This window comes from Meleagris gallopavo, chromosome 2, assembly GCF_905368555.1.
Source record: "Meleagris gallopavo chromosome 2, MGAL_WU_HG_1.1, whole genome shotgun sequence".
Taxonomy (NCBI): domain Eukaryota; kingdom Metazoa; phylum Chordata; class Aves; order Galliformes; family Phasianidae; genus Meleagris; species Meleagris gallopavo.
The window spans coordinates 30391658-30418524 of NC_139405.1; the positions used below are offsets into that span (position 1 = coordinate 30391658).

At 40.1% G+C, this 26867-nt stretch overlaps 1 protein-coding gene across 2 annotated transcripts; it reads left to right on the forward strand.

The window, feature by feature from the left end:
* Positions 1-25549, forward strand: ZNF318 (zinc finger protein 318). 2 transcript variants are annotated; one of them, XR_014882089.1, is made up of 11 exons: positions 1-535; positions 5174-5319; positions 10136-10775; positions 11808-13232; positions 14901-15000; positions 15686-15972; positions 18839-19042; positions 19515-19614; positions 20485-20603; positions 21039-25189; positions 25306-25549. XR_014882089.1 is itself a non-coding variant. In XM_085219513.1 (10 exons), exons 1-10 carry the CDS (start codon positions 200-202, stop codon positions 24417-24419), a joined length of 6738 nt encoding a protein of 2245 aa, XP_085075639.1. In that variant the 5' UTR covers positions 1-199; the 3' UTR covers positions 24420-25549. The 2 variants fall into 2 exon arrangements, 1 of the variants encoding a protein (XP_085075639.1); XM_085219513.1 differs by having other exon boundaries at positions 21039-25549.
* Positions 25550-26867: the final 1318 nt, after the last annotated feature.

Here is a 26867-nt window from a genome sequence, read left to right on the forward strand (position 1 = left end):
CTCTTGTCCCCCGCCCCCTGCCGCGCTCACCCCGCCCCCCCCCCCCGTGCCCGCGCGACTGGGGGGCGGGGGGGCGGCTCGGGAGCGCGCCCAGAGTGGTCGGCGGCGCGCAAGCGCGGGGGACGGAGGGGGACCCGGGTCAGAAGGAGTCGGGGCGCCCGCGCGGGCCGCCGGGACCCCCCAGGCCGTCGCCGCCATCATGTACCGCTCTGGCAGCGGCCGCTCCGGCCCGTCGTCCTCCTCGTACTCTCACCGGCTCAAAGAGAGCGGCTCGGCGGGGTCCCGCGCCTCCCGCTCCAGCACATCGGGGCCGGGGCCGGGCCGCGGTCGGCCTCCCCCGCCGCCGTCCCCTACCGCCGCCGCCACCGGCGCTTCGCCGCCGCGCCGCCACCGCTCTCCGTCGGGCCACCGCGGCGCCTCCCGCCGCTCCCCGTCGCCGCATCGCAGCCGGAGGCCGCCGTCGCCGCCGGGAGGAACGGGGTCCGGCGGGACGCGGGGCCGCCGGGGGAGCGAGCACGGAGACAGCAGCAGCCGGGTAACCGCCGCCGGGCTGCGGGCGGGGGGCGGCTGTCAGGCATCGGTACCCGATCCCGGCACGGCCGCAGGGCCGCGGGGCAGGGCCTCAACCCGTCCTGGGCCGGGAGGGGAATGGGGAGCTCCGCGGGGAGATCGCTTATCTAAGTTTTAAAGAATAGTTTTTTCTTTTTTTCTTTCATTTTTCTCCCCCCCCCCCCCCCCCCCCCTATATTTCTCTTTTAACGGCCCAAGCCGTTTTAGCTAAGTCTGGAAGATGGAAGATGATGTGTTTACTAAGGGAAGGGATGCAGCTGGTCTGTTTCCTCCAGCTGTCACAGTGCTGTGTTATTGTGTAAACCTTTTATTGATGGGAAGGTAACTTTTTTGGTAAGGTGTTGAGTGTTTTGTCAGAGCGCTTTCTGCTGTCACTGATGTGCAAAGGAGGCTCTCCTATAGCTACTGATCTTGAGATAGGCACTGTTTTGTGGCTGGAGCTGCACCGCCAGGTGTGCCACTCTTCTTACTTAACCCACGCAAAATCTGACGTGGATATGTGAAGCTGTGATGTTGCAGCTGAAATGACACCACCTTGGGTGCTCATGGTTGTACCTTGTTTTTTGTAAGTGGCATTCACTCACTCAGGCTGTCTGTTGCCCTTGGTGCAGCGCTTGTCCAATAGCTGCTGTCTTGGTAAGTCATAGCTTTGCTGTGTGCTCTTGTTGCTCTGAAAGAAAAGGCTTTTTGCTGTGATGTTTTAGGTTCCCTAGTCACTTAACCTGGCATATGTACAATTAAAAGGAAGGAGGCGCTCATGTTTTCCTTTTGCTCTGCAGTATATTCTGTACTCATATTTGTGTTAATGAAGTTGCAAAAGTGAGTTGCTTCAAGAGACTGATTTGACTGAAAGTTAATTCAGCCAGCATCTGTTGCCTGCTGTGATTGAGTCACTGCATGGTAGGACCCTGAGAGAGTGGGACTGCCCTTTGTGATGGTGGTGGTTGTTCTTACGAGATTTCCTTGGAGCTGCATCTGTGGAAGAGATGGCAGGTGACTGTGGTGGAGTTACAAGTCAGCTGTTGGTAGGTGCTGGAGTAACCCATCCTGAAGGTATGGAAAGATAATACTATGTTTGACAGTTAAGCTGGGCTGAGCACTTGCCTCTGGCCATTTACTTTGAGGTGTTGTTCACTATTATCTTAGCCCTATAAATTGTTGAGGGAGTAGCCTTGCAACTTGCCTTGCTAATGAGATCCAGATGGAAAAAGATTTTTTTTTTTTTAATATAATGGATTTTTAGTATGATTCTTGTCATTTTACATCGTAGCCTGATGTACAGTGACACGGTCACAACAAAGGTGATGGTAAATAGGGATACTGCAGTGGGTCTTTGTAAGAATTGGCATTATCATCACTCAGTCTGTCTTTTTGCTGTGTCTGCAGTATGGTGGCAATGTGAATGGGCCTGTCACAAAACTTTTGATGCTGAATGCATCAGATTTAGAGAAATTTGCATCAGAAATGTTTGATTTGCAGCTTCTAGTTTCTCCTTCAGAAAACAAACGAGCAAAACCTCACTTTGGACTAACACTGAAATAATAGTGTTTGTCAAGAACAGTGTCATTTTGCACCCTTCTGGCTCAAGTTGCAGGAATCATCGCAGCAAATCGTTACACATTCATGATGTTTTTCTTGCCTATTCTAATTTCAGGGAGAAGGATTGAAAAAATAATGAATTCTAGAAATTACGCTCCAGTAAATTAGCTAGTGCTGAACTGATAATCCCAGTAGGTTTGTTGTTTGTTTATAAGAATGCTACTGTGTTTAGGGAAAAAACTTTCTCTAGGAAGCAGCCCTCACTGTAGGAGTCAAAGTGAGATGATTTAATACAACTCTTTAACTTGAATTTTGCACTGTCTGTCATTGCTGAAGCACAGTATAGCTAATTCTCAGAATATATACTGTGAATATTTTTTCCATTGAAGTTTTTGCTCTCCAAGAGGTGTTGAGCCAGCACTACTTCTTATCTAAAAGTGATGTTAATACATAAGATGTATGTGTGGATTCCTTTTATTTTTTAGAATGGCTATTTACAAATTCAGAGAAAGATAGAAGCTGCGATTATGCTGATATTTTCCAAACAGTGGAGCTAAGTGTGATCAAAATAAAATCAACAGCAGATTTATTGGATCAGCATGCTCTGGTAAAATTTTAATGAAGTTTTTCGATCTCTATTATTTGAGACCCCCTCCACAGAAGCTGAGGAAAAATGGAGAGTTACACAGCAGTGTTAACAAGTGGCATTTTAGAGCTGTCACTGAGAGAAAGTTTAAGCTGCAGTGAGGAAGGAGGACTTGAAAGAGGGGAGTGTAAGTGTAGAAGATGTAGTACATAGAATGTAGACATTGATGGGATAAGGGCACGAGGTTGAAGAGTGGAAAAGTTACCATCCCTATGCTTCATATAAATTGGAATATGAAAGGAGTGTCCTTTGAGATTTCTTGTTCCCTTTTCTTGATTCTGGGCATTGTGTTTTTGAGATGATGGGCATGCATTCCCAAGGTATCAGCATTGGTCTTGTGTGTAACAGAGATGCTGACTGCGTATCAGATGCTGGAAGTGTGGATGTTCTAAGTTTCTTAGTAGCTGGGGTATGGGAATTTGAAGAGCATGGAGTGACACCTAAGGTTTGGGGTGAGAACTGAAAAATGTAATGGGGGGAAAGGAAGATCAGGGCTGTTCAGTGAGAGTTTGGCAGACTGTACATGTTCTTGCATGGCTGACAATTGTAGTGTTTGCATTTTTGCCACTGACATGCGTGCTTGTTCTTTTTATAGTTTTTGTCAGCTCCTTTGCTTTCGTGTAAGAAAGTTAGCTGAAAGTGGAGAACTGGGAGATCTTGGGTCAGCAGAGAGAGAAGAAATTCAGAGCTGATATGTAACTGGTGTGTTTTATATGGTAATGGTAACTACTGTGTGAGAGCCCGAAGAGGAAAGGAAGAAATCACAGGGCAGGGCATTGGTAGGATTGACTGGTGATGGCACTCCACCATGCAAGTACTCTTCAAACTTGAATTTTTCTGTCACAACGAAAGGTTCAAATACATTATGCACCTTCAGTGCAGTCTCTAGATTATCTGTATGGTGGTCATATATATCCTGAATTAACTAAATGTAAAATATTTCCTTCTTTTGTCCAAAAGTTCCTTTATATAAGGCATAATTGTCACTTCTCTGTCTCCATTTTCTGGAGATTTTTTGTCACACATGTGCCCAACTTGCAGTGAGCCTTGATGGCAAAAAGGTGCCTTTCAAGAAAATTCAGTGTTAAACAGGGCACATTTGAGCCTTCCAAGTGCGTTTGTGTGAGATGCATACACATTGTTTGTGTTATATTTCAGCCTGACTGGTCCTGGATGGTGTTGTACTATATAAAAGAGAATATCATTAGGTTGTGTTCTGATAAATGCTGGGATTCAGATTAATGGAGAAAAATAAAAATCAGTTTGATTTTATCTTAGAACAATGACATGCACAATGGGTTCTGGTCCGGATTTGTACTGCAAGTAAATTTTGTTAGATGAATTTGTGAGGCAATCCTTTTTTGTTGGAGGTTATGTAATGTTCTTCTTTCGTTCTCTTGGAGGATTGAGCTCAGACTGCTGTACCTTCCCAGAGCAGACAGCATGGATGCAGCCAGTGTAGTGCATCTGCAACTTGCTACTGCTGTGAAAGCAATATGAAGCACATGACTGGTTTGGCAGAACTGAAGCAGGTTGTTTTCTGTTAAGAGGAATATAAACCACGGTTGTTCAAAAACATAGAGCGAGTATCTCTGCGTTTAGTCTGCTTCTTATGGAACTCCCCTTACTTTGGTCATTCCTGAATTTTAGTACCGTGTTCTAAAAGGATACAAAGCACAACTTAACAGTAACAACATTTTCTGTATTGGACATGTCTCCAAATGGAGATCTGTGCTGAGCAGTTAGCTCAGGTCTTCTCTGCTGTAGTTCTTTGAATGGTAACTTAAATGTGGTTTGGTTCTACTGGAGATAATGGCGTGATGGAGTTTCTACAGCCACTGACATTTTTAGTGTTAGGTTATGCTTATCCACTGAAAACATCATGAGATGAGGAAAACTACTGAAAACATCACTGTGAGGAAAATCTGTGTTTACACTGGTGTATTCTTTGCTTCGTGCTGTTATTAGAGCTGGAAAGAGCCAGAAATCCAGGCACTTTTATTAAGATATTCCTGGCACTGTTTTTTATGCGCTATTTGTTTAGCTGCTTCTGCTCTAATGAAGAAAAGAGCACAGCAGTGAATGTGGGACTTATTGAACTTCTTTCATTTTCCACTTTCCGAAATGGTAGGCTTATTAAAGGTAATCTTTTCCCTTTTAGATAATGTAAATATAGAGCTTATTGTTGGCAGCTGGGGTGAGAAATTAAATGCATATAGTACCCTCCCTTTTCTTTAGTGACTATTAGCAATTGAAATACTTGGAACAAATGTTCGTCTAGTTTTTGTTGTTGTTGCTGTTGTTTTTAATCGATCCACCCACCCCACGTCTCATGTATTGAGCAGAGTCTCTTGCCTTTCTGTAGCTGAGATTAAAACTCTCTGATTGATGGGCTTGCACTCTTTCTTCAATTTACAGAGACGTTCACCGAGTCTCCGCTCTGAGTCTTCACTGGAACAGAGTTTGCGGATTACTGTTGGTAGTGACCGGTATTGCATTGGCACACCAGAGAGAAGGAGGCTGCCTGATAGACTGGGCTCACCAATTGATAACCTGAGTGACAGGTATGGTCCTCCACTGATGGGAACTCAAGCGTGTGAAACAGTAGGAGTATGAGAATGGCTGTACTGAGTGAGGCCAAACATCTCACTGGCCCAGTAGTCTGTCTGTAGAGGGGACTGATAGCGAGTGTGCAGGGAACAAGGGTAACACGGTAAACATATAGTGATGCCTCCTTGGAATACTCCCCCAGTCTCCAGCATGTTTTGACATGGGGAAGTTCTGAAGAAGCACTGTTGCCTGTGTTCATGCAGTCCTAGACAAATGTTTGTTCTCTGACTTTTGTCAACTGTTTCTTGAATCTTTATCAACTAAAAGTGCCTAGAGGATCTTGCAGGAAGGAAGTGCTTCATTTGATATATCACAACTTCAGTCACCTTCTGTTTCTTATGAAGCAGCCTAGTCCTGACATAAAGTAAGGTTGTTTATGGATAGTGTAAACCTTTGATTTCCTCATTTGCTGGGAGGAATAACATATTTTTCCTAATTTTAGAGTATAGTCCAGAAGAGAGCCCTAGCATAGATTGTAGAAAGCCTATTATTTTGGCTTCAGAAATCCTGCGGGGGTGAAGTGAGCACTGTCATACAATCTCGTACATGATAAAATGTTAGAATTCTTAGGATTCCTTGATTGGAACTGAAGAGAAACAGTTAATGAAGTCAGTTGTGTTATAAGTACTGCTGTGAACACTGAAGTTTAAATATTAGTAGGTACTGTTAAAAAATCTTTGCCTTCAGTGGAAGAACAGGTAGAATTTGGCAGAAGTAAACTAAGATTATCTTGTTCAGCAGAAATTGTTTGCTTTATCTTGAGTTGCAAACTTAAAGCTGGGGTAGTTTGTGCCCGAGAGCAGCCATACTGTAATTTTAGATCAAGCTCAGGCATACAAAACAAAAGGAACAGTAACATCACTTTTTGATGCAAATATCCCACAGCTGTTTAAAAAGAAAAAGTAAAAGAAAGTGGGCAGAATAAGTGAATTTCCTGTCTCAAGTGTAAGGGTAGGTTTCTGCAGGTGCAGAAAAGCAAATGAGAATTTAGTTTTCAGTACTGTCACTTTTATGGCTTTACTTCAGTTCTTCTGAAATCAGTTTTGACTTGTAAATTCTTTGTATGGTCTGCAGACTTCAAAACAAGATGAGTGAATATGCCTGGGGAGAGTATGGTGGTTGGAAGGAGCAGGAAATTGTATGTAGGAGAAGTGGCACTGTGCTGCTCCAGCAAATTAAGAAGCTGGTGGCGGTAGAGTTGTCCCATTGCTTCATTTTCTCCAGTGAGGTTTTATATGTAACCTGTTTTGTGGTTACACTTCCTGGTTAGGAGTAGCACCACATACAGCACAGTTTATTTTAACATGAGAATGAAAATCACTACTGTGGGCATCTTTATGCTCTCGATAAGCGAATAACTTTCACTTTACCTCTGTTACTGGATGAAAAATGGTAACAGGGTAATTAAAGAAGAAAAAAAAAAAAAGGTCAGAGTCAACTCCTGAGAACGTACTGAGGTACTGAAGTGATGAATTGGAATAAGAAGTCAGACAGTGTAGACCTCACTTTTTAAGTGACTTGCCATTTAAACATAGGTGTGCAGGAGCTCCATGTGGTTAAGTTTACTTTTTGTTTCATTTTGGTTATGTTTGGGTTTTTTTTCTTTCCATACTATTTATGTTGGCTGTACTTGACTTAGTGGTACAACTGTCCAGAAGCTTAACATGACAACATCTGTTAGCTTTTCCAAATCTAACTGCTTATGGCTTGCAGATTTATTCACTAGTTGTTATTTTGGTTGTTTTAAAAAGGTGGTTGGTAGTTGTTTGCTAGGATATTATGTATCATGTATTTTTTACTTCTGTGTGACTGCCTTGCTTCAGAGATACTGACTTCATCACTGAGCTTTAGAGTGTGGCCCTTATTGGTGATCATCATTTGCTTTAATGCTGGGCACATCAGATTCTTATTGTACGCACATTCCCTTCTCTTTCTCATTAAAAAAAAGTAATTTGTGAAGTTGTGTTTTTGGATTTTGAAGTAATTGGAACAAATAATTCTGATTTTTGTTATTCTCAGCTATTTTTCCTACCTACTTGGATTTGAAGCAATCACTTCTACGAAGGGTTTCAGAATGGCAGGAGGAGTCATTAAAATAGAAAGGAAATAAAATACCAGAGGGTAGAAATCAGGTATGCTTTTGGATTCTCCTGCAGACATAGATTTTTATGATGCCCTAGGAGAATTTCCCGGAGTGTGTGTCCATGTGCAGGTCCATCCTGAAATATCTGTAAGAATTTGTTCCAAGTTTTTAGGGCAGCTGGCCTCCTGTGCATGTCTAAGTAAAATGGCAGAATGCTGCTGGTCTGTGACTTTGAGGTGACTAAAGCAGTTTGTCTTCTTTATCAGATTAGTATTTTTTTGTTTCCTGGAATCTTGCTTTATCAAAGTGAAGTGTGTATTTTATTTACCCTTCCTACCTTTCATCTCTTTTTCTGTCACTGTTGTTAAGATATTTACTGCTATCTGAGCTGGCATAAGCTATACAGAGCATCCCACCAATTCTTTCATCTGAGATTAGTGCTGGGGATTAGACCATATCACTGCAGAGACTTGGTCTGCATTAAGCTGTGTTCTGAAATAGCAAATTTTGGCTTGATATCAGAAGTGACAACTGGCTGGAATGTAAACAGCTCATCGAACTTCCAATTCGAAGACTGTTAAGACAGAGCCCTATTGGTTGCTCACAGCAGAATACCATTGTTTATTTCTGTTTCAATGTATATAAATACACAAATATGATAAAAGTAAACTTACCTTATATCAGTTTTCATTCTTTGAGGCATCATCTCTGTCATCTATGGTCTGTTCTTCTCTGATACTGCGATTTCCAGTAATTCTTAGATTCTACAGTAGGGAAGGAATTGGGATGCTCAGCGTGGTATCCTCTCCCAGGGATGCAAAATACTTAGTAGACTTTGCTGACTGAAAATTGAATTATGTTTACAGAGTACATATTTCAAAGAGCCATAGTTTCTATAAGGCAAGTAAATCTTTTTCTCACAGCTGTATTTAATCTTTGGGTTTTAAATCTGTGTCCTTGCTATTCAGAGTGTATTTAGAACTTTCTTTTTGTTTTAAGTGTAGTAGGATTTGCTGTTCCTGTCTTTCCAAAGTATGATTTAGTACTCCTTCCCCTTTGTTGCTGCAGTCAGAGTGTTTGGCAAGCATGGGTGCAAACTATTTGCTCAAAAATCAACTGAAGGTGTATGGTGACATACATCTGTTATTTGACCAGCATGTTTATGTATAGCAGGCTCTAATGGAAGCTGATGGTGACACTAAAGAGAGACATTTGCTTTTAAATTAATTATTTTATGTAGGCTATGAACAGTAACATTTATGTAGAAAACTTAGGTCATATGTAGATGTTTTTGTGCTTCTAGAAGAGTGAAGGTGTATGGTTTGTTATGGAAGAGGTAACATCTGATATCACAGATACTGGTGTATGACATATTTTTGAAGATGTGTTGGGTCAGTAAAGCATCTAATAATGTAGAAAATGCTTTGCCAATGATGCAAGTCAGAGATGAGGTGAAATTTCATGTTGGTTTTGTTCTTAAATATGTATGTGTAAACTATGAAGATGAAAAAGATTTATCTCTTCACATTAGTTATTTCTTGGTCTGGTGACTTAAAAATTGGTCTGTAAATTATCTGCAGGGTTGTTATTTTGGTTTTGGTAGATTTTAAAAATTTATTTATTTATTTTGAAAATGTTGTCGTGTGATTTTTTTTGTCTCAGATCTGTTGAGACTCTTAGGAGGAGGACGTGATGTTTGAAGATTCAGGTAGACATACCTAGGTTATCTCATGCTGACGTCTTAATCACACAGGAGAGACATTTTCTAAGGTTTCTGTCTCATTGGTTCCCTTAATTGAGCACATTTGCTTCCCATTCTTGGAGGATTTTTGAATATCTGAAAATAAAGACAGCAGTTGGCAATTTTAAAATTGTTTGGTTTGTTTCTGCCTGATATAAATGACAGCGGCAGAGAAGTTCTCAGGGGCTGAGGGGAAAAGGATTTGGTTAAGATAGTACTCCTGATTGGAAATGCCTGTTGGAGTTGGTCCAAAAAAGGATAAGCCAAGAATTATAGCTCACTATTTCCAGGTTGTGCTAGTTGTAGTCCACTGTGTATAATAATGCAGGGGCTGGCACAAAGGAATGATGCTCTTACATTTACTATTCCTGATTCGTAGATACCAAGTAAAAAAAACTCTGCTGCTTTTTTAGGTAAAGCAGATTGTGATTTCAACAATCCTGTCTATAGATCTTTTGCAACAGAAAACATTGCTAGAATTTGTGGTCTTTTTCCACAACTGAAGTTAAAAAGAGGATTTGGTTACCTGTGCTAGGGTGAAGCTGAATTACACATTGAATAATTCATATGAAATGGGACCTTATCTTGCTGGGAGAGGTGAGGAAAGGGATTGTGGCCTGAAATATGATAGTAATGTTTTTGTTTTTCTAAATTGTGCAGTCTCTCTACAGAAATAAGTCCATCTTGTCAATTTTTCAAGGCTCGGCTGCAGTGTGAATTGAATTGTTTCTGTATTTGTGAGTGACTTCATAGGAGAGAAGCATAACACTGTTAAAAACAGCAATCCTTCTGTCCCCTGCTGCTTGAATATATAAGATGTTGCTTCTGTTTAGTGATGGAGATGCTATTCTGAATTTGATTTGGAAATTTCTTACTCTTGAGTGAGAATAAGACATAGTTACTCTGACTCAAGCACTTATGTTTTTTCTATGCTTGCCTTACACAGGGATGATATGGCCGATGGTCCCATATTCACCAGAGGCCTCTCAGGCCCTCGAGGCTTAGAGAGATACCTGTCACATGAAGATCAACCTTCAAGTCCCTTTAGCATGAGACACGATGAAGACTACCGCAACCGAGATGTTTTTCTTCATCGTTCAGATTATAGCCCGCATTATGGTCGTCGAGAAGAACTGCCTCGTGGATCTGACAGAGATGGTGAGAAATTTAGGAAATCTTTCTACCCATCAAGACCAGAAGAGAGGGGACGAGAAATAAAGCGTCCACGGTATGAAAAAGATGAGAAATTGCATTGTATGAGTGGAGAGCATCAAGGTTTCTCATCAGGAACACGAAACTATCGCAGGCGAAGCCGCAGCCTTAGCCGCAGTAGAAGTCCAAGCCCATCATACCTAAATGAAGAATTCCGAGAGCTTGACCGCGCCAGGAGAAAAAGAGAAGAGGAAGAACGTAATAGAAACTTGAATCATGATGTTTCAGACAGTGGTTATGTGATCCCAGGCTTGACTAACACACTACAGACTTCTGAGCCTCGTTATACATATAGGCCTGAGGAAATACCATCCATGCCTAAAAAATCTATCTTGAAGAAAAGAGTAGAGATGGAAGTAGAGTCTCCTGTTCAGGTTTGATCTCTGTCTATGTCTGTCTCCTCATTACTGCTTTCCAAAAGTTACTTCCTGATACAGATTTAAAAAATAGAAGAGTCAGATGCTTACACATTCTCCTGTTTTGGAAAGGACAGGTATCTTTTTGCAGGCATGTACAATTTAGAATTGCATTGGAAATTTTAAATGGTGAAGGTAATTAATCAAAGATTATGTATTATAAAATCTGAAGCAGAATGAAATGTTCTTGTGGAAATTTGTCCCAAAACGCTGAGATTGTGTTGAAAAGCTGAATCTTTTTACATACATGCCATCAGGACATTGATAGAAGCTATGACTGTCACAGTGCCTTTCTGCTTCTTTGTAGACTAAGAACTGCCTGATGAATCTTCAGTATCTTTGACTGCAAACATCTTTGAGTGTCCTTAATTTTTCTCTTTAGACTGTAGTAGTCTGATGTTAACCATACTTAAATTGTACCCAAGCCATACCTCTTGAGTTTGAAAATCAGAGTATCAGCAAAATTGGGACCGCTGCGATGAATTTATTTTCTCGTGCTTTAGCACATTGCTTTTGATCTGCTTAGTTACAGTGACATCTTTATATCAGAAGGCACTAAAGATCCTGCTCACTGCCCGTGTCTATTTCATAGGATATTAATTATATATATCTGAAGAAGTGACTGGAAATATTCCCAGTACAGTTAGTCTTACTTGTCTTAAAGTGTTATATCCTAATTTTCTGTGATTAAATTCAAAGCATAGCTGAATTTATGTCAGAGTGTTTCAGCTTAAAAGTTTCATTTATTAAGTTTGTCAAAAAGTTAGTTAAATATAATTCTGATCTTGTGTGTTCTCTAGGGTGAACTTTCATTACTGGACGTTCTAGAATCACAACTATTTTTTTTGTCTTTTCTATTTCTCTTTCAACTGTGAATTGTCTTTTTTAACTCTTCAAATATGAAGAGAAATGATCATGTTCTTTTGTTCTACAAGGTACATAGTCCCCTCAGAGGGTGCTGTACTGAATAATAACTTCTTTGTCTTTCAGCCCGAGGAGTTTTTTAGCAGCCCTGCTCCCAGCAAGGATCTTCCTCTTCTTTCTAGTCATTCATCTTTGCCCCAGAGCAACAACACAGCTCAGTTTTCTTCTGAAGTGGAGAACTTTCTCAAGCAGTTTAACAAAGACTCTGTGATGGAGCCTGCAAACAAAGAGTTACATGATGGCTTATATGAATGGAACCCACTTTCTGCGGCTCCCAAAGACACTTTTACATATGAAGAGAAGTTTGGAAGCTTTTTAAGTCACAAGGACAAAATAGAACCCAAATCAGAGCCTACTGATCGCCATACTGACTTCCTACTGCCTCATGAGAGGGCCAGTCAGGATGGCAGTGGTTTCTCCCGAATTCTGGGCATGATGGCTGATTCTGTCAGTGCTCAGGAGAAGAGGAGGCGTAGTTTTCCTGACATTGAGGATGAAGAGAAATTTCTTTATGGTGATGAGGATGAAGACACTAATACTGAATCACACCTTGTTCAAAAGCCTCCTGTGAGTTGTACCAGTGAGCTAATAAACCAGAAGGTGAGCCTACCTCCTTCTCCTGCTCCAGCTGTCAAGCTGGATCCTTTAGAAGAGCCTAATGCTGAGTACGCCAAGATTCATGACTTACTCAAAACCATTGGACTTGACATTGGTGTTGCTGAAATTGGAAGACTAGCCATTCGTACTCAGGAACGCCTTCATGGCAAGAAGTTGGCATCCCGTTCTCCTGATCGTCGCTCTTCCGATACTCGCAGAACAGACCCTTGGGACTTACATCGCAGCCGAAGCAACACTCGTTCTCCAGAGTCAGGCCAGCAGCACTCAGCATCACCTCCCATTTCTTTCCAGCAGGCTAAAGATCCATCCTCCCTTCAGAAATCAGAATATACCAAGAACAAGCCAGGAGGACAGGACATACCTCCATGTGCACCAGAACAACCTCTTCCTTCCGTTTCTCTTATTCCCTCAGTTCCACCAGCTCCTGCTAGTTTGCCACCTACACCTACTTCTGTTTCCCAATACCAAATTCCCAATTACTCCCAGTTCACTACCACTCAGATGCCCCCAAACTATCCACCTCCCACACTGGCCCCTCCAGGATATGATGCGTATGGGCATTATATGGCTTATGCAGCTCCTGGCTGGACCATGTATCCCCCTACCCAGCAGCCTAATCCTGCATTGCCAGAGACTCATGGACTTCTTACTATGGCCATGTCAGCAAACCCTACGCGTCCCAACCTCCGGGTTATTGAGACGGTCTCTATGAGAAAGGATGCCGCTGATGTGAAAAGAGACGGTTCTGTGCTCGTTCGTGTTCCTACCACTCCTACTCATTCCAAAGTTCCCCTTCGTCCATCTTCACACCCTCTCAAAAGTACTCCAGAAAAGATATCAGATGAAAAAAATCGAGCAGCTCAGAAGCAGAAGGTATGCTGTATATTGTAATGTATCCAAATATGTCAGACTGCTTGCCTACTGGCCTAGACACTTTTCCTCTTTAAGTGCACTGATTTTAGCCTGAGTGGTTCCAGTTTAGAAGTAGTTAGATTTGCTTTTGTTAAAGATTTCTAGGCACTTGTCTGTTTATTCTGTAACAATTTAAAAAATACATTAAAAATCCCCCCAAATCACAACTTGTAGGTTATTGATTAGGGCCAAACAAAAGCTTACAGAAAGATACTTGGTAGCTACATCTCAACTTTATTCCACTGAGTTTTAGATATTCAAATCATTGAAGATTTGTAGGTACATAAATTACCAGAAAGGATGGTGTGAAAAAGACAGAGCCAGTCTCTTTTCCATGGTGCCCAGTGACAGGGCAAGATGGTCACAAACTGAAAAACATCTGAACATGGGAAAATGCTTTTTTTACTGTGAGAATGACTGAGCACTGGCACAAGTTGCAAAGAGAGGTTTTGGGGATAAACAAAGTTTTGGTCTGAGATAGTCACTTTGCTTTTAGTTTGAAATGATTTAAATAGAAGTACTTAGACAAAAAGCTATTTGAGCAGATGAGTACATTTTAACTGTTCGCAAGAATAATAATTTCTTCAGCTGATGTTGTTGAATTCTTGTTGTTAATGGAACTTAGGTGCTTCTGAAAGAGCTGTGTTGGTTAAAGGTGTGGGGGTTTCCTCCTGTTCTGACATGCACTGGTAGCTCAGCTATGTGTCTTGGCTGGACTTCCAGGTCTTTGTCCGCACTACAGAGTTCTTTGGCATGGGCTTAGTCCAGTTCTTTGCTAAATGCCTTGGCATATGGCAACTTTTGTGCTTCATTTGATGCCCCTGTGCTGCCAGAAAAGCCCAAATGACAAAATGGTGTTTTGATAATTAAAAGTAATAAAAATCTTATGGCATTCAAGAAGCGGCCTGACTGTTGGTAGAAATTCTCCCATTGGTGTATGCAAGATTTACTCGATGCAGGAATCCTGCTGACACTTATTCTGACATAGTACTAGTGGTTCTCTAGTGAGAACTAATCTTTGTATCAGTTCTTGCTCGTTCAAGGGAGGAGTCAGTAGCAATCTTCAGGAGTATTGTGAAGGTAAGAAATTGGCACCTGTGTCTTGGAAAATTAGTTAGAAAAAAATTAGGGTGGAAATGGAAAGAACTTCTCATGTTTCATTTTAGCATATTGGCTGGTTTTCTTCAGTGGGAGTCAATTCAAACTAGTGAAAAGCAATGTATGAACTCCTCCTGCTAGACTTTACTGAGCAAGAAACAAACTTCATGCACGTTTAATTTCAGACACTGATGCTTGCAGAATGTTCTTGATGATACAGTTAAGATCACATTGAGGCAGAATCCTAAATGATGGCTAAAATGGGGCAAAGTCAAATTAGGAGAGAAGCTGATGGGCTGTAAGGTCTTTTGTCAGTTATATGCTGTCTGTAGAGGTTCTGTGTGAGTTTTGAAGACCTGTTTAACATTAGACTTTATGAGCTCTGTAAGAAGATAGCCAAGTCTCAGTGCCTTGAGAAATGATCAAACCAGGCAGTTTTGATTGGCAAACTGAGTTCTTGCTGTCTTTTCACAAGTCTGATTAACTTACGGTAGTGGAGAAGAAAATCCAATCTTCTTGCAATCTGTTTAGGTGATAGAAGAGAGAGAAAAACTGAAGAATGAGCGAGAAGCACGGCAGAAGAAACTGTATTATCTGAAGACTGAACTGGACAGGCTTCGTAAACAGCAAGGTATGGCCCATTGTTTTTTTTTTTCCCACCAGCAGTACCTGCTAAAAGTGAAGACCAAAGTATATAGGCAGAACTCTTGAGAAAGCAATGACCTAATTACGATACTAAAATTAATTATGTCAAAATCTGACTGTTACACTGAAGCAAACAGCTCCTCTTCAATCTTCTTTAGTAGCTTGGTAGGTATGTATTCTGGTGTTTTTTTAGAAGAAATGAGAAATAGCAACTGAAGACATGTCAGCATGTCTTTTAATTTTTATGAATCTTATTTGGAGAAGGACAAGTCCTCTCTAACTTAATAACTTACGTTATTTTAAAAGTTTTGTTTTTATCAGAAGTTAAATACTTTCACCACTGGAAGGTGATCATTTCAGATTATAATGTATGATTAGCATAGAAAATAATTTTGCTTGCTTGATCATATAGTAATTATTAAGTTGATTCTTTCTCTTGAGGATTGTGCTGCCTTTGTTAGGGGTTTATATTAAGAAACCCCTACAGAGGTAGATTGTTCAGATTTAGTGATGTTGTACCTACGAGTTGGTTCCACCTTTACATCTTCCCAGTAAAAATTTAAGTGTAGTGTTTTGTATTGTTATTTTATTTGTTGCTGGAATAGTCATATAGATCTTAAGACAATTTTCGTGTTGCATTTCCAACTCTTCTATTTCCTTGATTGGCTCAGGAGAGATGCTGAGGAAAAAACGACGTGAGAAGGATGGTCACAAAGACCCCTTGTTGGTTGAGGTGAACAGACTTCAAGAGAATATTATGAAGGAGATTTCAGAGCTCCATAAAGAATCTGATGCAGCAGATAAGAAGCAATCTGAGCTTGACAAAGTAGCACAGATCTTGGGGATTAACATATTTGAAAAACCCCGGAAACCATCTGTGGAAACCAAAGATTCCTCAGAAAAGAACAGCAAATCAGAAAACACAAAAGGTCTGGAGAAGGCAACTTCTTCCAATAAGGTAAAATCTTCTAGGTTGTATACTGATAATTTTTCCATTAAGAGAAGAGGGCATTGGGGTACAGCTGCTCCCAAACATTCAACAGAAAGTTCATTTGATGGTATTTGTTACCACATCTCATATGCTGTTTTTGATTGTGTATGCTGGTGAGAGTAAATGTAATCAGAGTTTATATTTTCCCACGGAATTTGTGCAATTCAGTACCACTTACTATTTTTTGTCTTGGTTTTGTGAGGTGTTGGATGGATTGAACAGTAGCATAAGTGTTTGTAGCTGTTAGGTCTCAACTCCACATTGAGAATGACAGACTTCTTCTCTGTACCATATTTCCAGTATGGCCTGCCAAAAAAGGAATATTTGTCCAAGCTCTTTGAAAGTTTGGAGTGTGTCACTTTTCTCACCGGGTGATGATATTAACAAATCATGGCAAGAGTTAAATATGGTTGTCATCTTAACACAGTTATTACGTATATGCTGTGTGTTCTTTCTTAAGACATGTCGGTATGTCATGATGGTCTCTGTGACTTGGTGTCTGAGTGGTGGATACACTAGAAGAGGCTTACAAGTTCTAGAATTTTTTTTTTTTTGCTCTGGAAGTAATGTAAAGTAGTGTATGATGACAGTAGCATCTGAAAGGTTGTATGTGCGTTCAGGACGATAATGATGTCGCTTTCTGCTGTGTTACCAGTTATGTCACTGGTACAGATGGTGGGAGATAGTAGATGCTTTTTGTGTACACCTGACTTTACAGTGTTTTTTTTTTCAGAAATTAAAGAGTTATTAGGGTAAGAGGTGAATCTTGTAAACTTTTCCTTATGTTTCGTCTTGGTCTGGTTCAGGGAAGTCATTAGATGTCTTTCATTTTAAGGCTTGTTTTTGTGTTTTATTTTTATACCAAAATCTAGTATCCACTTATTTTTACAAATTATTTGCGTCAAACACCACATGGTACAAATGAGTAGACAAGAATGTCTGTTAAATCCTACATTGCATTAAGTTGTGTTGCTTTCTTTTCTTGAGATAAAGTATGTGTGAATGTGTCTTTCATTATTTTAACTTCCATTGTTTATATTGTCTGAACACGTAATGCTTCCTTGCTCCCTGTTTATAGTTCCTTATTTTAACATGGAACATAGGATGCTGACTCCGAGATTCACCTTATAATTCTGGTTCTTAACTTTTGTTTTTGTGAAAAGAAAGATAGGGCAGACTTTTAGACACTGAGACCAAATTACTTGGCCAATCAAGGGGCAAAAACATTTATGTTTTTCTGCATCTTTGCAAGCTGTTTTGAGGTCTTTTGCTGCTGAGCTCGTGTTTGTGTGTTGTAGTTACAAATTGCAAAGGTGAAACTTGTCTTGTGCTAAAAAGACATCCCTAAGCTTTACCCCAAGTTTCTGTTGATGTGGAGGTAAGATACTGTGATCTGAAAGTTGTTTATGTTTTGTTAATTGCAGAAGCACAAATGGATTAGAGTTGGCTGTCACTCATCTATTTGAGAAGTATTGTGTTTTGTAAAGCTCTGGTTGAGATAGTATTTTATAGGATATATTGTATGGGTTTGTAAATAACATAAAAGAAAGCACTTCTTAAACATTGTGAACATCCTTCCATGCATTTCTTACTGATCATAAGTTGATCTTCTCATTGTTTAAGAGAATGTCAGCTTTGCTATGTTCTTGCAGATAGAATATATGCAAATATTCACTGGACCGCTTCTTACTCTGAAGCAAGAACTAAGTTGTATTGGGATGTGGAAATTTCTGGAGTGCATAGTGGCAAAGATGTCTCTTCATTGTTTGTGTTACTGTTTGTGTTGCATGGAATGGTATTAGGAGAGAACCTGTTTCTGTTTATCAAAAGGAATTTCAAGTAAGATGTTGTTTGTTGGTTTTGAATCTGCTTAAGTAAATTTGTTTGACACCACTACTAAATTACTTGGAAATCATGCAGCTGGTTTGGACCTGCTAAGTTTGGAAAGATGCTGTTCTTCCCAGAATACCACGCAGATGAGAAATGATAACATGGTGGGCCACTGGGAATAAAAATCAAAACTCAAAATACACTTAGCACTATCCAGTAGAATGATAATCTCAATTAGCAGGGCTTGCTCATTATTTGTTTCAGGGATTACTTGTTTTGCTACTCACAGTGTTAGCATTCAACAAGATTCTGAGCAAAATGTATTGATTTTGGCTACGTCCTGAAAGGTCTGTTTATTAATTGTATGGCATCTTTCTGTACAAATCAGTGTAAGTATCAAATGCTTAAATCACAAGATGCTTCTCTTTATATACTTAGGTAATTAACAATATAAAGTAACTTTATTACTGTTAAGCAACAAGTCTTTCAGAGAATTCAGGCATTCTCAAATAATCTGATTAAATGATTGATTTAATTACTTTTAGTCAACTAACTTTTACTTCCTTTTCCATTCTACTTTCATCCAACCTACTTTTACAGTAACTTCTAGATGTTCCTAGCAGAACTTCTAAGTGCCTTTAGGTGTCCCAGGTACTGTTGGCTAGTACTGTAAATTGAAACTATTGAGATCCTTGCGTGAAACCCATAAAATGAGAAAGGTGCATGCCTTAGGGGATTTGTTCATTTGGTTCCTTGATTACCTACAACCATCCAGCCATTACATCTGGGAGTCTTACTGGAAGCTCTTCAATGTGACCACGCTGCATCTTATTCGGCAATACCAGCTTTCTGAAACAGTGGATTTAGCCTGGGCGCTGAAAAGCAGGTGATATATACTTTTTTTTGTGTGTGTGTGGCTTCTACTGGAGGCAAGATCTGAGTTCCAGAGCATTATGTCTGTCCTACCTTGTCTTAGATAAATATTTCCTTTTGTTCAATTTAGGAATCAAAACCAACTAATGAAAAATCCAGAGGCAGAAGCCCGAAGCCAGCAGAATCCTCTTCACAGTCCTCCAAACATCCTTTCCAGTTGGCCAATATTTATGAATATTATGATGCAGGGAACCACTGGTGCAAAGACTGCAACACCATCTGTGGGACCATGTTTGATTTTTTCACACATATGCATAATAAGAAACACAGACAGGTATGTGGCAGGCTTCCTTCACTACGTGCATTTCATATTGCTATAAATATTAGCCCTGAAACATACATCACAGAACTACATTTTACAAGAGAAACTGAAGTAATGAATGCAAGAAGCTGTTTATCAAATTCAAAGATATTGGACTCAAGCAGTTTGTACAGCTACTGGTGTGTTCCGACTAGTGTAAACGGGGCTTGTATTCAGTTCACTTGGGACCTAGTGTTTGATATTTTTGTTTTGTGTTTGCCTGTCCTTCGATATTGTTTACATCTTACCCTCTTCACCGGTTATTCTCACATTATAAATTACAAAAAGGGAGGGAAAAGTGGAAAACCTAGCTCCTTTGTATAATTGCACATTGATTTTAATGTTCAGTGTTCTGGAAGGATGTTAAAAAGTCAAAAAAAAACAAGCATAGTTGCCTTGCTAGTGTAATATGTGAGCCTGTATACCTCTGTCACTGTGCAAATAGACCCTGGATCCTTACAACAGACCTTGGGCTTCGAAGACCCAGAGTGAGACCAAACAAGACTCCATAAAGCGCATTGATAAGATAACTGTTCCTGCCAAAGGTATGTTAATTTTTTTAAAAAATGAATTTCTTCTCCCTTAGCCCTCCAGCAGGTTCCAGTTACTCAGAGAAGGGAATTTCAAGGCTTTCTGTAGTTACAGGAGCACATATAGATACTGTATTATTAGTAAATGGCAGATGATTTAATTTCCTGGTCCTTCTGCAGAAAAGGAGCAAGAATGTAGGAAAACATAGTATGGTTCCTTCTTTTCTCTTTAGAATTTAGTTCCTTATTTTGAATACTGGTTGACTTTTTCCCAGTGTAGTCCTAAAGTCATTTTTACTAACATACTACAGTTCAGATCAGAATATGACCACAAAATCTTGCTGTGTTTGAGCACATCTTGTGGAGTATTCCACACAGCCTTGCAGCAGACTCTTCCATTGAGCACATTTTGTGTAGAAGTGTCCCTGAAAAAGTACTGATGAGTAGTTGGTAGGACCTGCAGTATGTTAGATAACTGCAGCAGGTTCTGCAGGCACAGGGATGCACTTTTACTAAACTTCAGTGTGTTCTTTTTATAAACTAGGTGTTTATAATTTGAGGAGACTATACCACAAAGATGGAAGACAGATGAAAACTATTGAAAATATTAGCCTATATGTATAGAGGCTAGCTGTTACACTGTGAAGAGCACTGGTATTTTTGAATCACAATAATCAAGTTCTTCACTTTATATTATTGCTCCTACTAGTAGTATTTATTATATTGTTTGTAAGCATAAAATCCACCAAATTCAGTTTCAAAAATGTGAACAGGAACATTGCTGGAGGTTTTGCTGTTATTCTTTTACACATTTATTTGTCTTTGTTAAAAACTTGGCATCTTTTAAATTTTGCTTTCTCTGAGTGTTTCCTTCGGCCTTTTCAGGGTCTGAGTTTCTGATTCCCATCACTGGTTATTACTGCCAACTCTGTCATGAATTTTTTGGAGATCAAATCTCAGCTGAACAGCATGTGAAAAGTCATCCTCACAATGAAAAATATAAGGTTGGTAACTGATGTACCAGGAGTGAGTGATTCCTTTTGTTAGTTTTTATTTGCTCTGTCATCTTTTCTTGAAGAATTCCATTTGACATGGTGTATTCGGTTATTTTGTACTGTATTGCAATGAACTAACTAAGCAGAGCTTCCCACAACATAGATTAATCTTTCCTCTGCATAAGGTTAAATTGTGTTTAAGTACCAGTGTTGATTTCCAAACTCTGCAGAAGAATGACAGCACTGCTGGAAGCCACCACTCAATCTACACTTAAACTACAGGATGTGGAGTTTGTGGCATCTCAGTTTCTCAGTGGGAAAAAGTTCTCAGCTCTCTCAGTGTTGAGAGGCACTTACTTAACAAGGCAAAGCTGTTACGGAGCTGAATTGATGTTATATTTTTCATTGAAATAGTTGCTAAAACTCTGCCATTTATTTCCTTAGAAATACATAGATGAAAACCCGCTCTATGAAGAAAGGAGAAATCTAGACCGTCAGGCTGGACTGGCTGTAGTTCTGGAAACGGAGCGCAGGCGGCAGAATGAACTGAAGAGGAAACTAGTTGAGAAACAGAAAGAAGAGAAGGATGAGAAGAAAGCAAAAATAATAAAGAAAGAGGAAACAAAGAACACCCCAGAGCTTGGAGAAGGAGCTAGTGAAACTCAAGACAAAACAGATTCTTCTGGGCGAAAAATGGGTATTAAGCTTAAGCTGAAGAAGGAAGAGAAGAAAGAGGAGAAAAAAGAAGAAAAGAAGGAGGAATCTAAAAAGGAATCACCAAGTCAGACATCATTTGGGAAATTCAGCTGGAAAAAGGCAGAGAGAGAGGATAAGGCCTCGGGAGTAGCTATTCCAAAGGAGGAGAGCATGGAGGGAAACAAAGAGGAGAACAAGTTTCAGTCGGGGAAACTCCATGCCAAGTCCATTGAAATCAAGCTGTCTGGGAAAACTGTTATTCCACACACCAGCCCATGGACACCAGTTGCTTATGCATCAACGCAGTCAAAAATTCTACCCAATCTTCCAGTCCCCACTATGATTTTCAGGAAATCCACTACTGCAACAGTTAGCAAACCAGCACCTTTAAATACTTTTCTATCCATCAAATCCTCTGGGACCACTACCAAACCACTACCCGTGGTAAAAGAAACGAATGCAGATCTTCTGCTGCCTCCGGATATCATCTCAAAAGCTTTTGGAGGAGAAGAGGTAATATTAAAAGGGCCAGAGGAGGAATTGAAAGCACCAGAGAAAAGTGAATCTTCTCAGACTTCTGATATACCGCCTCCTCCACCTCCTCCACCTGCAGTCCAGCCTGCTGCCGTCATTCCTGCGGATGAAGTAGCTCCAGGTGTGTCTGAAAGTGAACAGACAATGCTAGCGATGCCTGTAAGGCCACCTCCTCCACCACCACCTTCAACTGCGTTTAGTGAGCAGGCAAAAAAAATAGAGAAACGAAACTCTTGCCTGGCCACTGCCAATGCTAAAGATCTCTATGATATTTTCTACAGTAGTGGTGGAAAGGGTTCAGCTGACAGCAAGCTTGCAAGTTCTGCACTTCCAAATGGAGAAAACTCTAACCTAGCAAAACCTGCAGATTTTCCTTCGAACTCTAGAACAGTCAGTAGCTTATCCTCCTTTAAAGAGGAATCTCAGAATGTGGCTACTGAAGTTAGCCAGGCCCACTCAGCTGAGACAGGCTCAGTAATGGAGAAAACTGGTTTTCAGGAGACTTTAATATCTAATTTTGAGATGAGTGCTGACACTGAAAATGGTATTCAGAAGGATGTAGGTAAAAAATTCCAGGCTCTTACAACAGATATTCAGATTAAATTGAAAGATGGGGATTCTTTACAGTGTAGTAATCAAGTAGTGGGCAGTTGGATTCTTGATGAGAATCACGCTGAAAGGAACAAGAAGATATTTCAGCCTCAGCTGTCAGAAATGTCAGTCACAGAACTGCTAGAAGCAAAACCTGCTTCTCGTATTCAGATGCCTGCAGAAAAGGGACTTGTGGATGTAGCAAGTCGAGTGCAAGCAGACAACAAGGAGTTCTGTGATCTGCAGAGAACAGAGATCCAAGAGAAAGTTGAACAGGAAGATGCAAATGAAATTGCAGTTAGTAACTCAAATGCCTCTGGCATTTTGGAGAAAGACAAAGAGATGAAAGACAGGGAAATAAAAGCAGTAAAGCCTGAGCTTATGCTAGAACAGATTGAAGTTCAAAATCTGGGAGATCCCCATTTGGTAGAGGAAAATTTAAGTGATAGCTGTAAAACTGTTTCAGAAACTCATAGTTCACACTTGCTCAGTGATTCTCAAAACATTTCAAAAGAAAAAGTTTTAGTAGCAGTACTGACAGAGCAAAATTCTATTGATGCCTCCTTAAAAGATGTGAAACCGAACAGTGTAGCTTTGGAAGTACCAGGAGTCCTTGGCAAAACTCCCCAGATTTCAGAAACTCAAAATAAGATTTCAGAATTGACAGGAAGTCCTGCTGAGTGGGATGCTTCCAGAATCAGTAATAGAGAAGAACAGGTCATGGCAACCAGTTCTTGTTCTGAAAGCGGTTGGAAATTATCGAACACTCCAAATGTAGAAATGAAAAATAATTCTAATAAAATTAGTGCTTCAGAATTGACAGAGAGAGAGCCAGAGACATCTCTTAGCAACACAAAATCTAGAAGTAGCACATTAGAAGCACAAGAAAAAGTTAGACCAGAACTGTCAGGCCATGCAGTATTAGATAAGCAAACCCAAAGGCAGGAGGTTGCTTGGTTAGTCAGCACCTGCTCAGCAAGCATTGTTGAACTCAGATCCAGTGTAGAATTAGTAGTTGAAGTTGAAAAGAAGTCACTAGGACACACTGGATCTGATGAAACATTAGATGATATTTTTACTAAGAGAGATGCAAAAGGAATGGCAGGTTTTTCTGATCTTGTCCAAGAGTCAGCAGTTTCTTTATCAGCAGATTTCAATCAGCATCTTTCAGAAGAGGCTGTCAACAGGCAAACAAAGTGTGAGGCTATGAGAACCTCAGCAGCCAATGACTTTAGTCTGACTACCACTCACTCAGGATTTAATACCAACTGCTCTGAAAGTCTCTCTTTAAGTGTTAATGAGGACAACAAGAAAGATTCCTTGAGATCTGGAAATACAAAATGCAGTGAGACCCCCTCTGAGAAAGCAGAACTAGAGTTCAAAAGCACAGATTTTAATTTGGGAAATACTAAGACAGTACATGAAGACATCGGTATCCTTCCAGCAGGACTTTTAAATACAAATGTGAAAGAAGTTTCAAAACTAGAAACTATTGCATCCGTTAAACTGGAGTCAAACAAACTGAGCAAGCTGGGCTTTGGAAAAACAGTGGATGAAACAGAGATTACTGATTTTGCCACGCTTACTTCTGGTAGTTGGGAAGATAAACTTTGCACCCAGGTTTCTCAAACAGCTGCATCGCAGCTTGGATTGCAGCCCTCAAACAATGACACGATGAAAGCAATCATGCCAGTTCCAGAAATGCAGGGCACTTCTACCATGTCCGAGAACCTTCGGCAAGTGGAGGAGAGCAAAGGTGGTGCTGCTGAAATGCTGTCTCTGAGCTGTGATGGAGGCAGCAGACAAAGTCAGGCATCTGGCTGTGTGGAAACGTTCCTTCCTGGATTCAAAGAAACACGTGGAAAGGAGGGTGGCTCAGGAGGCAAGGGACTATGTGCTATCCAGAGTAAGAAGACTGAGCAAACAGAAACCACTGACAGTAGTTTGGAATCTACAGCAAATTCAGGAATGACTGAAAGCTTAGCAGAAAGCCGAGTGGGTTGAAATGAACCCAGGCAGCCCCAACATTTGAGGAGCCAGAGCCGGGATGATGTATATGTTTTTTTTTTGTTTGTTTTGTTCCAGTTGAGGTGTTTGGGTGCACTTTGCATCACAAAATCACAGAATATCAGGGATTGGAAGGGACCTCAAAAGATCATCTAGTCCGATCCCCCTGCCTGAGCAGGAACACCTAGGACATCGTAGCATTGTAGGACATGGCTAAATTGAAACTTAACACCATCAGAAACCAGACACGTATGTTATTCTGTACATAGTTAACTGTGTAAAATGTTTTTTCATGTGAATTTTTTTGCCAATTTCTTTTCTACACTTCTGCTATTAAAATGGAATCTCTCGTTTATAATGCGTGCGTCTTTGTTGTTTATTTTGGGGGCTTCTGTTCTTTGAACGTTTCTGGATGATTTCCAGCTCATCTTGTTCCTGTCAGTAGCATCGCAAGTAGTCCAACCTCTGGGACAAGCTCAAGAACAGCAAATTAGAACTTGAGGAAATGGAGACTTGCAGAAGAACTAAAACTGAAAATTGTTTTAAACTGTAATGCATGGTTTTGTTTACTTTATTGTTTGAAATGCAAGAAATGTGATTAATCTTTTGTTTGTTTGTTTATCTGTCTTTGTGATTTGTAATCGCTGCTGTATTACATCTGTACTTAAGCTGTTTCACTGTATTGTATAAGCACGTTTATGGATGCCACATCACTAATGAAGGGGAGAAAATCTGTCCGACTGGCTTTTGGAGAAGAAGACTAATCGGTAAGGCTCTGTGGCCTGACACCTGGATCAGACATATTGAGGTCACTTACATGTTTTGAAATGGGCTTTCTTTCATTGTATTGTGATCCAGTAACTGTTTGTATTAAATTGTTTAGCAGCTGACCAGCTCTGAAGAAGTAGAAGATCAGAACCCTGGTGTCAGGAATTGGACTCGCTTCATGAGATAGAGACACATGCATGCCTACCCTGAATGATCCTAGAGCTAGCAAAAGCTCTAGAATGATGGTTTTCATTTGTATAGCTCGTTAAAGGCTGAAGTATTAAATGTGTTTGCTTGGATAAATTGAACATTTTTATTTGTAAATTGTTTAAAAAATAAACATACTGTGTTCAACAAGACTTTCTTCTTTCTTTTTTCTTATTTTTTATTTTTTTTAGCTCTAGGAAAATGCTTTATTTCAAGTACATTCTGCCTCCTGTGGTAGTTCACAAAATTGAGAAACTGTAGAGAATGAAGATCTCAACAGTTAGCCTGCTCAGTAAAAACATGATTTATTCCCAGCTGAAGGCAGTGGAAGAACATCTGTCAACATCATCGCTGGAATTTTGTTTGAAGTCCTAAGCCTTTTGTAAAGGAGGGAGGGAAATGAGCAGAGTTCATTCATATTTCTGTAATCACTACCGGCACGTGAACTTTCAGAGGGGGAAAAATGGCATTTTTTCTTCTGTTTCCATGACTGTGTAAAGATGATATTAAACATTTTTCAGAGTTGTTATTGTGCTTTTTATATTAGAAATGTAAGAACATAAGAGTGCATTCTGACTTTGTAAAGTTAGGGTATGTAGTCAAATAAACCCCACCCAAAAACGTAATTAAGAAAGGAGGAAGTTTTGAGAGCCTTTTTGACTGCTTTTCACAATTTTAAGCAGTTCCTGCATTGAATATAAGGAGAATTTGTTAGTATCATTGCCCTACTTTCTTCAACTAACCATTTGCTGTCAAAAACAAAACAAGTTTGATCTGCTTTTGATAACTGGAAGTTCGGTGATGGGTAGAGATTGTTAAAACTCTATTTTTATTCTTTTTTAAAGTTCTTTGTACTTGTTTCTCGGTTTTCTATAAATGTCTGATTATATATCTGAGCTTGTTTGTTCACAGTTGACAGCTGAATATTCTACTTCTGTCTTCTTAACAGTTTCTTCAGTGAAGTGCCTGGTTCCTTGCAAATCTAATGTGGCAGAGAGGGGATCTAAGCTTGCCTGCCTTGTATTGAAGGATGTCACTGCAGGGAGGGGCAATAGGAAGGGAAGGCTGGTTGGTTTTTTTGTTTTCTTTTCCCGCAGATCTGCATTTAAATGTTGATGTTTTGGAATGCAGACCACCTGGCTGGTTTCATTTCTCAGATCCATTTTCATGAAGGTCTCAGTGTATGCAGTGGTAGAAAAACTCATTTGGACAATCTACTTCAGACAGCCTCATTCAGTACTATCTTACCTGTGTGGGAAGTGCTCTTGATTAACTTTATTTTGGTGGAAAGGGCATCAACATAAATCCAATATCCTTTTTATCAGTTGCTTCTGCAACTAGCACTGGTGGTCAGCACACAGCTCTGCTGGCCAGGAATGAAGAGCACCTAGCACCAAAGGAAAGCAAGAACTTTGCAAATGGGAAAAGAAGAGTTGTTAGCTTGTATTTGCCTTCAGCTTTCCAGAAGCT

Coding starts and splice junctions, on each gene's coding strand:
- ZNF318 (XM_085219513.1), top strand. CDS start 200: ATGTACCGCTCTGGCAGCGGCCGCTCCGGCCCGTCGTCCTCCTCGTAC. Junction 536..5,173: donor ACGGAGACAGCAGCAGCCGG/GTAACCGCCGCC, acceptor TTCAATTTACAG/AGACGTTCACCGAGTCTCCG. Junction 13,233..14,900: donor GAGCAGCTCAGAAGCAGAAG/GTATGCTGTATA, acceptor CAATCTGTTTAG/GTGATAGAAGAGAGAGAAAA.